At 54.7% G+C, this 15155-nt stretch overlaps 2 protein-coding genes and 1 long non-coding RNA gene across 14 annotated transcripts; 2 read left to right on the top strand and 1 right to left on the bottom strand.

Moving 5' to 3' along the window:
- The first annotated feature begins 17 nt into the window (after window positions 1-17).
- Window positions 18-3038, top strand: BACC1 (BPTF associated chromatin complex component 1). Of its 8 annotated transcripts, none has more exons than XM_086359368.1 (6): window positions 18-338; window positions 524-618; window positions 1262-1363; window positions 2039-2229; window positions 2455-2559; window positions 2767-3038. In XM_086359368.1, the coding sequence occupies exons 1-6, from the start codon at window positions 318-320 to the stop codon at window positions 2829-2831; spliced, it is 579 nt and encodes a 192-aa protein (XP_086215494.1). In that variant the 5' UTR covers window positions 18-317; the 3' UTR covers window positions 2832-3038. The 8 variants fall into 8 exon arrangements, with proteins under 8 accessions (XP_086215494.1, XP_086215496.1, XP_086215495.1 ...); XM_086359370.1 differs by having other exon boundaries at window positions 56-338; window positions 2771-3038; XM_086359369.1 differs by having other exon boundaries at window positions 56-338; window positions 2437-2559; window positions 2771-3038.
- On the bottom strand, window positions 1306-5236 carry LOC147352183 (uncharacterized). Of its 2 annotated transcripts, none has more exons than XR_015148002.1 (2): window positions 4886-5236; window positions 1306-1490 (listed from the first exon to the last, which is right to left on the bottom strand). It is a non-coding gene; the product is annotated as an uncharacterized LOC147352183 (long non-coding RNA). The 2 variants fall into 2 exon arrangements; XR_015148001.1 differs by lacking the exon at window positions 4886-5236 and adding an exon at window positions 1750-2349.
- A 3783-nt stretch (window positions 5237-9019) lies between these two features.
- BCL6B (BCL6B transcription repressor) lies at window positions 9020-14937 on the top strand. 4 transcript variants are annotated; one of them, XM_086359344.1, is made up of 9 exons: window positions 9020-9052; window positions 9599-9789; window positions 10026-10247; window positions 10358-10702; window positions 10963-11087; window positions 11846-12010; window positions 12091-12221; window positions 12336-12473; window positions 12876-14937. In XM_086359344.1, the coding sequence occupies exons 2-9, from the start codon at window positions 9611-9613 to the stop codon at window positions 12990-12992; spliced, it is 1422 nt and encodes a 473-aa protein (XP_086215470.1). In that variant the 5' UTR covers window positions 9020-9052; window positions 9599-9610; the 3' UTR covers window positions 12993-14937. The 4 variants fall into 4 exon arrangements, with proteins under 4 accessions (XP_086215470.1, XP_086215472.1, XP_086215471.1 ...); XM_086359346.1 differs by lacking the exon at window positions 10358-10702; XM_086359345.1 differs by lacking the exon at window positions 11846-12010.
- Window positions 14938-15155: the final 218 nt, after the last annotated feature.

The raw sequence follows: 15155 nt of genomic DNA, 5'->3' as shown, positions 1-15155 counted from the left end.
GTGTGTGTCTGGGTTAGGAGGCGGGTACCCGGGTTAGAGGTCGGCCTCCAAATAGGGAATCCCGACCCATCAACGGAAGTGGAGTGAAACCGGGCCGGAAGTGAGGCGGTGTCTTCCACTCTCCTTCCCGCGCGCCGAGGTGGCCTAAGTACCCGCGGCTCGTGAGGCGGTGAGCGCCCAAACTGGAGCCAATCAGCTGCTGGGAGGGGCGGGACTTCCTGCGCGGGGGCCGGAGCTGTTGCACCGCCTGGCTCTTCTTGGTCCCGGCTCCGAGGTAGTGGCAGCGGCGGCGTCTCCGTGAGGAGGCGCTCGGGGCCATGACGTCAGCGTCCACAAAGGTTCGACCTCCCTCGCGGACAGCGCTCCCTGGCGGCCACGGGAGGGCGGGCCCCCCAGTTGGCTCGCGGCTCTTCCGTCCCGGGCGGGGGGCGGGCGGGAGTCCAACCTGGGGTGGGGCTAGGGGCTCCGGGCGGGACGGCGCGGGGCTGTGCGCCGGCCCCCCGTAACGCTGCCCCGCCCCCAGGTCGGAGAGATCTTCTCCGCGGCGGGCGCCGCCTTCACGAAGCTCGGAGAGCTGACGATGCAGCTGCATCCTGTGGCCGACTCTTCCCCCGCGGGGTACGTGAGCCCGGGCTGGGGACCTGGACGCTGAGAGCAGACGCTGGGACTCGATCACAGACACCGACATTCTTCTAGGGCAGGGACAGATGTTAGTTTCCCTTCGTGCCTGGCACAGCGCAGAGTAGGTCTTAATAAATGATTATTGAATGAATGAATGAATGACAGATAAACCACAGACTGAGGCTCGTAATCCGGACTCATTTCACAATTCTGTCCTGCTGCGCATTGGCAGAGCATAGACCATCACCACTACCCATTCACCCCAAATCATGTGGAATTCCGTCAGATTGCAACAGATTGTGTTTAGGTGTTCTGTTTGTAAGACACCCGCCTCCCCCCCCCCCCCCCGCCCCCGCCACTTGTTGAATTAGTTTCAGTGGGCTGTTTACAGCAGCTGTTTCACGTTGATGGGGGAGCCGTTTTATTCTAAGGTTGTTGCATTATAGTTTGGATGGGAGTCCTCAGGGTTCCCACAGGGCCTTAAGAATTTTTTTGTTTGTTTTTTAAAGAGGACCTCTTTATGGAAGGGGCCCCGGACATTGCAGGGAGGAGGCTGGTTGCTGTGGAATGCGTAGCCTGTGGGCTGGCTCCACATCCCTCCTCCTCCCACTTTCGCTATTCCCCTCTCCCCTTCTGACAGTGCCAAGTGGACGGAGACGGAGATAGAGATGCTGAGGGCTGCTGTGAAGCGATTTGGGGACGATCTTAATCACATCAGCTGTGTCATCAAGGAACGGACAGTGTGAGGGAGGGCTGGCTGGCAGAGAAAGGGCGGGTGGGCAGCTTTCTTCCTCCATACCCATTTGTTCCATCTTCCTCAAACTCCCTTCCAGCTCAATATCTTTCCTACTCTGTGAGTCCCTCGAGAACTGAAAGAATAAAAGAATTGTCACAATTGGTCAGAAGTTACTAAAATGCTGTGGTCATCAGGACCTTACATGAATTTAGTTTTAGGTTACCCAGTAGTTTAAGATACCCAGTAACTGAATTTGCTAATAGGAATTCCCTGGTTATTTATACAGATCTTTTGAACACTCCTGTGGTGTTTCCAGGGATATTATGATCCTGAACTAGTCGATCAGGATCTGTTAATAAGTTTCAATCAACCTGTACATCACCCAGGCTTACCTGGTAGCCTTCCACATCCATACATCTCTCCCACAAGAGAATTAGGGGGTGGGCCTTTCCCACTCCTCAGTTGAGAGACTCCACTCTTCATACTCCATTTGCCCTCATTGGCTTTAAAGCTTCCAGGAAAACAAGAACCCTAGCAAAGGTCATTGAAGCCTTCACCTGGATTCCTATGAAGGGGCTCCCTAGTGTTCCTTCAGAGTGGCCCATCTCCCCTGCCCCCACCCCCTTATTCCCTAAGCCTTTTTTATGACTCCCTTCCTAACTTGCTCTCTCATCTCTTTAGGGCTCAGATAAAGGCCACCGTGAAACGAAAGGTATATGAAGACTCTGGTATCCCCCTTCCAGCCGATTCACCCAAGAAAGGGCCCAAGAAGGTGGCATCTGGTGTATTGTCGCCTCCTCCAACTGCTCCTCCACCAAGCAGCTCCAGTGTCCCCGAGGCCGGGGGTCCCCCCATAAAGAAACAGAAGGCTGGTGAGGGCTGTGGAGTTGTTGCCTGGGGATTAGATGTCCATCCGTGGTTCAGTGAGAGAGTTGGGCTTTGGTCAGAGGACAGATCTCTTTTCCTCTCCTAGTGAAGGTTCCAGAAACTGGCTGGGGTGGGGAAGGGAGGGAAGGAGAGGTTGAACTTTGGAAAGTGGGTGGGGTGGGGGGAGAACCATCAGGGAACCTAGTACCTAGCTTGTGCCCCCCTCCCAGATGTGACACTCAGTGCTCTGAATGACTCGGACGCCAACAGTGACCTGGTGGATATTGAGGGGCTAGGAGAAACTCCTCCAACCAAGAAACTCAACTTCGACCAGGGTAGGAGTCCTCTTCCTCCCAAAACAGCTGAAGGGATGGGGGATGGTGGGGAGGGTCTCAGCAGGAGCCCCCTACCGTGACCTGGGAAAGAGAAAGTTCCTTGCTATGCATGCAAGGGTCAGGTCTGTAAGGAGCCAGGTGCTCTGGGGAGGCGGGAGTCCTACTTGGGACTCGCTCCATCTCGGCCCATTTTACTTCCTGTTCCAGACAGCCTGACCCTGGATTCTGGCCTTCTCTTGACCTCCGCTGATCCTCCTCTGCTCTCATGCTGAGCCTTCCACCTCTGACCCCTCTCACTGTTCACCCTGGACCTGTGGATCGCCTGGGACTCTGAGCAAGGCCTGCATGTGACAGGGTGGAAAGGCTGCCAGGGGCAACCCACCTTGCTGTTCCTGTATGAGCATCTGCACCCCAACCCCTGGGTCCCCCCGCAACTGATGGATGTTTTTATACAGAAAACAATAAAGATCTGCCTCTCAGCCTGGTGCTTTCCGCCTGACATTACTGGAGTACGGGGGACATTTCTCTCTCGGCTTAGCCTCTCCTCGGCAGCTCTCACCACCCTGCCTGGAGCAGCACAGCCAATATTGGCAGGCTTTCTTCCCAGTGCCAATATTTCTGTGCTGCTAGAGCCAGGGGAGCTGGGCGTGGGCAACAAAGACTCCACTTTGCTCTCTGGAGGCAGGATGTACTCCGGGGTCTCTGGCAGCCAGTACTCCTGAGACTGCTCTGGGGACTTCAGAGGGGCAGCTTCCAGGGCTTTCACACCTCCCATTCCCCGCCCCACCCCACCCCACCTCCCACCTCACCAGAAGGCCCCAGATGTTTTCTGTGTCGCTTCTCCAGGGTGGCCTCCCGGGCCAAGCCTCAGCGGTGCCTCCCCCACCCTCGCTCTAACACCACAGTGTGGTTTGGACGTGGCCACAGTGCCGTACAAACCACAGTGTGCTGCTGGGGCGGGAGCAGGACTGGGGTGGGTTGAGAGAAAGGGAGCACAAGACAGTGCTGTGAAGACCCCCCACCACCAAGGGTGGGGAGAGAAGGCTGAAAGGCAAACATGGCCCCAAGAAGGGTTGGGGAAAACAAGAAACTAGAGCTAGGAGCTGAGCAGACAACTGAAGGGAGAAGGGCCTATGGGGTGAGCTTACAGTGTAGTAAGACTGGAACCATCTTCCCTGTAGGAACTCTGCTCAAGGGATCCCTAGTGTGTGGGGGGGGTGGGATCTGAGGAAATAGGGAATGACTGTGGAGGACCAACAGACTGCCTCTCGACTCAGCAAGGGCAGGGACCCAAGGCTTCCTGTGTCCGTTCCTCCCCTGCCTGGGTCAGAACCCAAGAGAAAGCAAGGAAAGACAGAAGGCCAAGGACAGCAGTGTTGGGAGTTGGCAGTCCAGAGGTGGTGGGGCCGGAAGATGGTTGGGAGAGGGGGGCCGGAAGTCGCCCTGGGCCCTGGGCCTGCCACAAGATGGAGGCCAAAGGCAGGAAATGGAGGCCAGGGGGAAAGGGGAGCAGCAGGGCCCAGGAAGAGGGCCTTCTGGACCTGGGGGCCAGGTATTCAACCCCCGGGACTGTCCCCACTCCTCATGGCCCCCCAGGACCCAAGTCCCACCCCCCGCGACAACCCCTACCAGCCTATTCACCAGGCCCAGGAAGGCGGGCCCACCCCAGAAAGCCACGTTTAAGCTGACAAACATGCCTCTCCCCACCCCCACCCTAGGCCTTCCCTCAGCCTTTTTCTCCTGTCCAGGACTTGATTTTTAAAAAACACCCCCCAGAAAGCAAAATCCAAGGGCCAAAATCCCTTCCGCAAATCAAAATAATATCCTCTAAAACCCAAAAGTTATCCTCCCTTTACCACCCCCCCTTCCGACACACCCCCCAAAACTCTTAGCAATCAAAAAGATCTAAGATGGTGGTGTAAGCAGTCTTTTTAGGCCCCGGGGGATGCCAGACCCCCTCAGACGAGACCCCTATCTGTCCCACATCAAATTCGGCCAAGGCTTCCTGCTCTTCACACCCCCCTCCATAACCCCAAAACTGAACAGCTGCCCCCAGCTCCCATCCTCGGCAGAGCCTTTGTGGGGATGGATGAAACAGAAATCAAACACTATACTAACGGCTGGGGATGTTGGGGGGCCCTCTGGTCTCAGTCTTTGGTTTCCATCTGGGGGACTACAGTTTCGGGGTGTAAGAGAAAGCCTCTTCAATCATCCCCCCAATTTCAAGACTGACAAAGCCCAACCCCACCCCAGCACGCACCTCCAAACCTCCCCCCCAACCGCCACGTCTCTCCTGAAAACAGGGGACACTTTCCTCCCCACTTACCTCAGCTACTCTCCCCTGAGATCCTGGTCCCCTATTTTGAAGGGAACAAAATTTGGGGTGCATCCCTCACATTTGGGGTGCAGGAGAAAGGAGCCGCCCCAGTCGCATCGCTGGCCTCCTTCCTCTCGGCTGGCTCAGGGAGTGGGGAGTGCCCTAGGGAGGGGGGACCCCCACAAGAGAGCACAGGAGGGGGTTCCTCCACTTCCAGTCAGAATTGGGGACACCCCCCCCAAACCCGTCCCAGCCCATCCGTCTCCAACTCGGCGGGAGAGGCAGCTGCAGTGCCCCAGTCAGATTCCCCCAACACTACATTCCTCACCCCATCTAGAGGGGTCCCGGGGGCCCCAAAAAATCCCAAAAAAATCTAGGATGTTGGCAGGACGGTCCTGGACTAGCTCCCCAAATTTGGGGTCCTCAGATCCCCCCGTTTTTTCAGGAAAATTCCGTCTTTCACCTGCCTCCCGCCAGCCCTGCTCTGTCCCGATGCCAATTTTGGAAGTCACTCCCTCCTTCCTCCTCCCGTCTCTCCAGGCCCCCCCGCTCGGGGGCTAGGGTCCAGGACACCTGGCTTCCAGGCCGGGGGAGGGGGGCACTCCTCGAAGGGCTAGGGGCCAGGAGGTCAAGCTCATAGCCCCAGTCTTAGGGAAGCAGGAAAGCCCGATCCTCCCTTCCCCTCCCCCCTGGCTGGTCTCCGTGGTGGTTTAGGAAAGCCTGGAGGATTGGAATCTGCCATTGCTGTTGCACAGGCAGTTTTTTTTTCCTTGGGTTGGGGGGGTGGGCGGTGGGAGGGAGAGAGGGGAGGAGAGCCGAAGAGAGCAGGGACCGGGGTGTGCAGAACTGGCCTGGTTTACCCCCCAGCCCCTGCTGCCGTGGGGAACCCCCCCTCATCTCACCCACACTCCCAGTCCTCTGTCTGCTTTCTGTTTGGGGCTCTTATCCTAGAAAATCAGGGTACAAGATTCACCTCCTTGTACCTCATCACCACCTCTCCTTGCCACAATTTCAACGGCACTGCCCTAGTCAGGAGTGTCCACTTGACCACGATATTCCACTTCCCCCCGCCTTCCCCTAAGTCGAGGTGTGTGCCCTTAATAAATTGGGGTTCAGAATCTGAAACCGCCTTTTCTCCCTCAGATCTATCCAGGCCACATAAAAATAAAAGGAGATAGACTCCCTTTCCAAATTTCTTCCATCAAATCTTGGGCATATTTGGAGGTTCACTAAAGAGACTTCTAGAGTCTAGGGTGAGAGGGAGCTAAAAGCAAAGGATATCCCAAACCATTATCATAGTCCAAATTAAGTGAACCCTAAAATCAATCTCACATCATGATCTACCACTCAGCTTCAACAAATGCAACAAGGAGTGGCAAAACACCCCAAAATAAGGACACCCCAAAACTGTAGTCTCCTACCCTCAGCCCTCACCTTGTTTTTCCCCCTGGAAAAAGCCTCCTGGCTCTCATGCATACATAGAAATATCCCCCTCCTCAAAGTAAGCTTGCACAACATTCAAATATAAAGCCTTGCTCCCCAGCAAGGACCCACAATCACAGAAGGCCTTCAAACTTGCACAGCATTCAAATGTAAAGCCTGGCTCCCTGGCAAAGACCCACAATCACAGAAGGCCTTCCAACTTGCTTCCAGGTTCCTATTATGTTCCACCTCAAGCTAATAAAAGCCCCAAATTGAATTTCATACCCCCCAAATATAATCTGAACCTCAAAATTTATCTGGTACCCCCATCAGACTGTACCCCAAACCCACCATGATTACTGTACTTGAAATCAGATTGTCCACATACACCAATGACTATGAATACCCTAAACCAAATTTTCATCCATCTCCAAAGAACACCTAGCTGACTGTGGGTGTAAGAATCCCAGAACTAATATAGCTTCAAAATTAGCTCCATGAAAGTGTTAGTCACTCAGTCGTGCCCAGCTCTTTGCAATCCCATGGACTAAAGCCCACCAGGCTCCTCTGTCCATGGGATTTTCCAGCCAAGGACACTGGAGTGGGTTGCTATTTCCTTCTCCATGGGATCTTCCCGACCCAGGGAGTAAACCCAGGTCTCCTACATTGCAGGCAGATTCTTTACTGACTGATCCACCGGGAAGCCCAAGGTCAGCTCCATACCTCAGACTTACTACTGACCCTCAACCCTGAATGCAGCCCTCAGAGCCCAGAATGATCACAGTAACTCAACACCCCACATCTGACAGATAGACCAGATAACATAAAAGTAACTCCACCCTGATCCCAAAGGAGCCGCAGGTCTAACTCCCACCTCCAACTGGGCAGAGACCAAAGTAACCCTCATTTGCAGAAGCCAGCACACCATCTCGAATCCCTAGTTCCCCATTCCCAATGTCTCAGCAGTTCTTTCCTGCACCCAAATAAAGACATCCTCAGTTCTGAAGAGGAGGGCCTCAGGTCTCTATAAGCAGCTCCACGGATTATGGCCAGTCATTACTGGGCAATTGTAGACGTTCCTGAGCCCAAATGCAAGGCAGCTAGACTCAGCTCTGGCCCCCGTTATCCAAATGAACCTCATCTCCGTTCTCCAAATGAATCTCATCTCCCCAAACAAAATACGAGGGTGTGACCCGTGCCTATCTCCCAGATCAGGGACTTAAATTGGGGTTATCAGCCCCTTCTGCCCTCTCTCCCTTGTTACCCTGAGACCCTCCCTTTCCTCTTCTGTTGGTTCAGTGTATCTAACTTTTACATTCAGTTCAGTTCAGTCGCTCTGTCGTGTCCGACTCTTTGCGACCCCATGAATCGCAGCACGCCAGGCCTCCCTGTCCATCACCAACTCCCGGAGTTCACTCAAACTCATGTCCATCGAGTCGGTGACGACATCCAGCCATTACATTAACGTTCACTAAAAAAAAAAAAAAAAAAAAAACACCTCTAAATACAGATAATAGCCTCTAGGTTAATAAGAATCCTGGGCTCCCAGGACTCAGAACCCTGGCTCTTTGTCCCACTCATTTCTCTGGTTCCCAAAGTCCGCGGATTTCTCACCCCAGGCAGGAACCCCAGGTTCAGAGGGAAGTCCCCTCTGTCGCCTAACTCTCCCTCCCTCCGCCCAACCCTAGTCCCCTGGACAAAGTAAATGCGAGCAAAGAAGGGGAGAATGACCGCCCAGACCTAAATGATCCTGCGCCCCCGGATGAATGGACCCCCAGCCGAGTGGAGACGAAGGGCGCGGCGAGGCTAGTGCTCTTCCGCCCCCTCGTGGAAGGAGCCGAACATTGCCGAGCTTCGCCTGCTTGCCGCGCTGGACCGCGGCGTCCCGCCAGCCTCTAAGCGTCGCCGACGGGCGGGTGCTCAAGGCCCTAAAGAGCTGGGACTGGGGGAGGGCGAGCAGGCTTTGGGCGGGAATCTGCCTCTCTGGATCCCTAAAAGGATTCAGAAGAGCGTCGGGAGCGAAAAGTTCGGACCCTAGGTCTCTTGAGCGTCTCTCGGCCGCCACCCGGGGCTTTCCCCACCTCCTCGAGGGGAAGCAGCTGGCGGAGCCGTCCGGTCGCAGGACAATGAAAGGAAACGAACTAGAAATCATATCCGCCCCCTCCCTATCGCGCCCAGTCAGAGCCCCTCTTTTGCAGGCCCCGCTAGAGAAGTCTGTTGAATGACCACACCCTCCCTGTCTGAGACCCCACGGGAGCCCACCGTCTCCTCCTCAAACCCGGTGTTTCTTTGGGCTCCCCTCAATCTTCCTTAATACCGTACATTGCAGGGGCAGGGGTTTGCTGTATTCACTCTCCTGTAAGAGGCTCCTTTCTAAAGCCAACACATAAATTTTCGCTGTCCCGGGTCCCCCGACGACCTAAGTCACCCAACGACTTAGTCACCCATGTTTCCCATCTCAACATCCCCAACCTCCTCCCCAATATCAATGTCCCACCCTCGGTTCCACTTTCAGTGGCCCAAGACCCCTTACTTTACGACCACCCAAGCGTTTCCGAGGTCCCGCCCTGGAGCCGGAGACCCCGCCCCGGGTTCGCCATCTGGAAAGCGAGGAAGGAAGGATACAGACCCAGGCGTTCACCCCACCTCCACCCCCGCCCCCGACATCCCGGCCAGATAAAGGAGCCGAGGCCAAGAGGGGAGAGAGACCCCGCCCCCCTTGAGAAGAGAAGCTGAAGCCCCTGCAGGACGGGGGTAAGAACCAGAGACTGAGGGAGGCAGACTCCTGGGTCCCTTAAGAGGGTTGGGGCTTGTTGATGGTAGGAAGACCGAGGCTCAGAAATTGGGCTAAACTAGGGATCCAGGACTAGAGAGTGGAATTTCGTGGTTCGGGGAAGGGAGCTTCGATTGGGATATGGAGGGATGAGGACCACAGGTCGTCTGAGGTCTCCAGGCAGGATCGTACACCTGAGACCAGGCTCGCGGTGAGGCAGAGGGGAAATGCGGATACTGGAAGGGCATTGGGAGTCTAAGTAAGGGCGCTGCAGACTGGATTCCCAACGCTTGCCATCGACGCAGCGGTGTGGGACACTTCAACTCGCTCCAAGCGCTGTGGAATCTTAGAGGAGGAAATCGGTCGATACTGAGGTTGAGGGCTGACAGAACGAGATGAATTAAGTAAAACTGCGTGAGCCGGGGCCGGGGGCTTTCCCCTGCACCTCAGGAGGAAGAGGCAAACTGCGGAAGGGAAGGCGTCTTGGGACGACAAGGATCCCTGAGCCCTTTCCTTGGCACCCGCAGGCCTCCGTCGCTATGGGTTCCACCGCTACCCCGGAGGGAGCGCTGGGCTACGTCCGCGAGTTTACTCGCCACTCCTCCGACGTGCTCGGCAACCTAAATGAGCTGCGCCTGCGCGGGATCCTCACTGACGTCACGCTGCTGGTTGGCGGGCAACCCCTTCGAGCTCACAAGGCAGTTCTTATTGCCTGCAGGTTCGAGGGGTGGCTCATGGAGTGGGGTGGGACCAAATGGGAAAGGGGCGGGGCTATAAGGTCTTTGGGAGGACACGGAAGCCAAGCCTTCCACAAACAGGAGGCGGAGCGACAGGGAATTGAGGGAGGGGTGAGAGTTAGGGAGGCGGGGCTTCTTATAGGAGCAGGGCTTTCGACAGGGTAGAGTTCCCCTTGGTTCCCCAGCCCGTAACCCGACATATCTTCCCTCTTTCCAGTGGCTTCTTCTATTCAATTTTCCGAGGCCGTGCAGGAGTAGGGGTAGACATGCTCTCCCTGCCCGGGGGCCCCGAAGCCGGGGGCTTCGCTCCCCTTCTGGACTTCATGTACACTTCGCGCCTACGTCTCTCTCCGGCCACCGCACCAGCAGTCCTCGCGGCCGCCACCTACTTGCAGATGGAGCATGTGGTCCAGGCATGCCACCGCTTCATCCAGGCCAGGTGAGGGAGCCCCAACTTGGTGTTCCTCGTGGGTGAAATGGCATCCCAGGTGTCAAGGGCAGAGGCCAAGATTAGGGAATAGCACTAATGTCCATCGCACTTTTTCTCAGCTATGAGCCTTTGGGCATATCTCTGCGGCCCCTGGAGGCAGAACCCCCCACGCCGCCAACGGCCCCTCCGCCAGGCAGTCCCAGGCGCTCGGAAGGGCACCCTGACCCACCTACTGAGTCTCGCAGCTGCAGTCAAGGGCCCCCAAGTCCACACAGTCCAGACCCCAAGGCCTGCAACTGGAAAAAATACAAGTTCATCATACTGAACTCTCAGGCCTCCCAAGCAGGGAGCCTGGCGAGGGAGAGTTCTGGTCAACTTTGCTCCCAGGCCCGGCTCCCCAGTGGAGATGAGGCTTCCAGCAGCAGCAGCAGTGAAGAAGGACCCATTTCCAGTCCCCAGAGCAGGTACAGAAACTGGAAACCACCCCATCCCACCCCAACCCCAGAATTTGTAGCAGTAGCCTCAGCTCAAGAGGCACAACCATTGGGCCTGAGTGATCAGTAACAGGAAGTGAGGGAGTGGGCTTCACCTTAGGGAGCTGGCCAGAGGCCAGGCTTACTTGGTGAGGTACGCCCTTGGCAATACAACTGGATAGGGTACATTGGTCAATACCCCACCATATGATGTCTCCTAATCATTTTTCTGGGCCTTGACATCTGCCTAGGCTTTCTCCAACTGCTGCCACTGTACAGTTCAAATGTGAGGCTCCAGTCAATACCCACCATCAGCTCACACCCCAGGCTCCAGAGACCACTGGGTCACCTTCTGGGAGGGCTCATCCACCACCAGGTAAGAGCCTCTCCTTCTACCCCCTTGGCTTTTCTCCTGTGGCTACTCAAGGCCAGTTGGGGCCAAAAGACCTCAGGGAAGGCCTAGTCCATTTTCAAATTAGAATCACCTAGAGAGTGTTTTTAAATCCCATTGTGCAGGTCACACCCCATAGATCGGAATGTCTGCAAGTGGAAACCAGGCATCAGTATTTTTTTAAAGCTTCCAATGAGCAGCAGTGTTTGGGAACTTCTGGCGTGTTCCCATCCAGGGCTGAGTGGTCAGCCCAGGGCTGGCAAAGCCTCTCTGGCAAGCTGTCATCCAGGGTGGTGCAAGAGAGAAGAGAGGAGGGACTCCCTGGTGGTCCAGTGGCTAAAACTTCATGCTCCCAATGCAGAGGGCCTGGGTTCAGTCCCTGGTCAAAGGGAGGCATGATCCCACATGCCTCCACTAAGACTGATGCAGCCAAAGAAATAAATATTTTAAAATTAAAAAAAAAAAAGAGAGAGTGAGAGAAAGAGAGAAAGAGAAACTTCCACCCATAAGTAGGGGCCTCCACCTCCTACCACCACTATTGGAGTGATTAGCAGAATACTCTCAAATTATACAGACATAGAGACAGATCCTGGCTTGTCCTCTCAAATAACCGTATGGCCCAGAGCAGGTCAAATGAGCCTCAGCAGCCTTAACAGTAAATTGGGGGCAAAACAAAACAAAACCTGCTACCCTGTGGTCTGAGAATTCACTGGTATTGTTGTCATGACTCACCCCCTCCCCAGGAGGTGAATTTTTCAGCTGCCAGAACTGTGAGGCTGTAGCTGGGTGCTCATCGGGGTTGGACCCCGTGGCTTCTGGGGATGAGGACAAGCCCTACAAGTGTCAGCTCTGCCGGTCTGCCTTCCGCTATAAGGGCAACCTGGCCAGTCACCGCACGGTGCACACAGGTAGGGGAGGAGCAGGGAGAGGACCCTAGTCTTGGTGCCCACTGCTATTCTCCTTGACCTCCCTTCCTCCCCGCCTCCAGGGGAAAAGCCCTACCACTGCTCCATCTGCGGAGCCCGCTTTAACCGGCCGGCTAACCTGAAAACGCATAGCCGCATCCATTCGGGAGAGAAGCCCTATAAGTGCGAGACATGCGGCTCGCGCTTTGTACAGGTACGACAGTTTCAGAGCCTGATCGCAGACAAATTTGCGAGAGGGCGAGGTGGGCCGAATGGGGAGGGTTCCGTACCTCCCAGGGGCGCGGTCTGAGATTCCCTCCTTTCCCAGGTAGCGCATCTGCGCGCGCACGTGCTGATCCACACCGGGGAGAAGCCCTATCCTTGCCCCACCTGCGGGACTCGCTTCCGCCACCTACAGACCCTCAAGAGTCACGTTCGCATCCATACCGGAGAGAAGCCTTACCACGTGAGTACCGGACCTGGCCTAGCCCAAAGCCTTGGAATTACCTCCTGTTTACCGACGGGCGGGGCTCTGAAAGGAGCGGGCCTGGAGGCCTTTAGATCGAGGCTAGGTGGGCGGTGTCCTTGTGAGGAAGGGGTGGGGCCGAAGGTAGGGGTGGCAGGTATAGAAGTTAGGTTCCTGGACGGGGCGCAGTCCTGGAGAGGAGGTGACAGGTGTAAAAACGCTTTGCTGAAGGGGGCCTCCTAGGCCTTCCCCCGAGCATTTGGGAGGATGTGGGGACTCAAGAGGCTTCCCTATATCCCCAAGAGCTTCTCTCAGGTGGAGTGCTGGGCGGTTCTCCCTCGCTCAACATCTAAAAGGTGGTCGTGGGTGGGGAAGAGACCTGACCCGGCTGTCATCTTACAGTGCGACCCCTGTGGTCTGCATTTCCGGCACAAGAGTCAACTTCGGCTACATCTGCGCCAGAAACACGGAGCTGCTACCAACACCAAAGTGCACTACCACATTCTAGGGGGGCCCTAGCCGAGTGCCGCCCCGGCCCCACTCCCTTCCCGGAAGACGGAAAGCTGCGGCTCACGCCTGGGTTCGCTGCCAGGCTTGGGCGTGGGGGTGTGCGAGGCCCCTGGATATCAGCGACGGCCACCACCTTTAATTTCTCACTGCGGGGAGCAGGGGTGGGAGATCCTGGCCTGATCTGCCTCTGTTTTGCTGGTCAAAACCTCTTCCCCGCAATCGATATTGTTTCTGAGCAGAGAACAAGCTAGGAGCTGGAGCGGAGAGACTGGAAGCCTGATTTCCTTAAGGAATCAGGCCTCCACCTGCAGCCCCCGTCTCATTTGATTTATCTGTAAATATAATTTATTGAGGCTTCTGGGTGGCACCAGGGCCTTCATACTATTGCATTTCCCATGTCCCTCTTCTACAAGTGTGATCAAAAGTGACCTGAAACTCGGAATGTGAGGTCACAGCTCTGCTGGCAGAGATTAGCACTTGGCTGCCTCCTTTGGCTTGAGTGTTTTATATTATTATTGTCCAACTTTTATCTTTAGAATTGTTATTTTCCCACTTGCTCGTTGGTTTGTTTAAAATGGAGAAAAGAGTTCCCTGTGCCCTTCCCCTTCAATTCTAGGTCTGGAACCTTTATTTGTTCTAGGGCAGCTCTGGGAACATGTGGGTTTGTGGAATTGGGTCAGGAACCCTCTCAAATATTCTGAATATTGTAGGTTTTCTAGCAGGCTAGCACTGGATATAGACTTTTTCTGTTCTTCCAAGAATCTATGATGAAATGGAGGTAATACATACCTCCTGGAGGCAGTGGGTGTGGGGCCTTTGTCAGTCCTGGAAATTGGGGGATGATTTGAGAGGCTTTCTCTTAGGCCCCTGACTGTCCTATTAGTCTGGCCACCTAGGTTTGGCTCCATGGTAGTTTTGGCTATCTGATAGAACTCACCCAGGAGCTTGAGCTGAGCCCACAATCCTCCCTCTAGGGGCCTGTTCTTAGCACGAAGTTGATCCCTCTATGCAGGAGAGATCTGCAATTCCGTATCAGAAATGATGCAATCTTTTCGGAGTCTTCCCAGTCTCTTAAGAATGCTATGATCTAGGGGAGAGTTATCTTGAGTAAAGACTATGACCTTTCCTTTACTGCAGAGCCATCTGGGTTAGAATGTTCCCTGGGGGTTCTACATGAGATGACCTTTTCTTCCTTTAGTAGGTATTTGGACATCTTCTGGCAAGTGTCCAGATTTCAGAGATTTCTTTGCCTCTAGAAGTCACAGGTGCTTGGTAACTTTCTTACCTTAGAAAAGCTGAGTGTGTGACCTGGTCTTCCCGTCACTACATTCCTGTCTGGAACCAGTGAAAGCACTAGAACCTTCCACAGGGACAGAAAAGGGGCTGAGTTCCATTATGGATTTGCTATAGTTGGGATTATGATCGAGATTAGTGTTGGGATTAAAGCTTTAAAAGACTGACTGATGGACCATCTAGTTGACCAAGTCTCCCGTAGGATTAAGAGGTTGTTTGAGGGACACAGTCTCTGGTTTAGGCCAAGTAGGTAGAAAGTTAGAAATGGGTTGTCTCTTAACTGTGTGGAGCGTCTAGAATGTTAGGTGATACTCTGAAGTATTACCAGTCCTGCCCCTGTTGCTCTGGGGCCTGTTCGTTTAGGGACATGGGGTAGAGGGTAAGAAGCACTTTGAATTTGTGGGATGGAGCTTCCTCAAGACAGGTCAGTCCTAGTGGCTGTCACTTGGGGATTGATTAGAAAGCTACTCTTTTCCCTCTTTCCCTCTTAACCTCAGTGCAGAATTGAAGGAGGGAGGGAAAGCAGAGGAAAGAGTTGAGAAGAAACTATATATATATATATTTTTAAGCATATTGGATGGGCAGGTGGAGAGTGCCAGGGGGTGGAGATGTTAGATCTTGCAAGACCAGAATCATGGAATAAAGAAGCCTCTCTGTGCTGCTTGTTGTGTCCTGGGTTCTTGCCTGTGGCGATCTGGGGACTGGGGAAAGAGGGTTCTTCTTCATGGATACCATCTTGGATTTTGTGCCCATCCCACTGTCCCATCCATTTTAAGCAGCCCTTGTTCTCCCCTTCCCTGCCCTTGCCTTCCGGCTCATTGTGTAGGAACCAGTGACTTCATGAAGTCTCTCCGGAGCCACCTGCATCCTGCTGCTCTT

This window comes from Bos grunniens, chromosome 19, assembly GCF_055505025.1.
Source record: "Bos grunniens cultivar Pamir isolate PY7600 chromosome 19, Bosgru_T2T1.0, whole genome shotgun sequence".
In the NCBI taxonomy this organism is placed as follows: Eukaryota; Metazoa; Chordata; class Mammalia; order Artiodactyla; family Bovidae; genus Bos; species Bos grunniens.
This window is presented reverse-complemented; position numbering and strand designations above follow the sequence as displayed.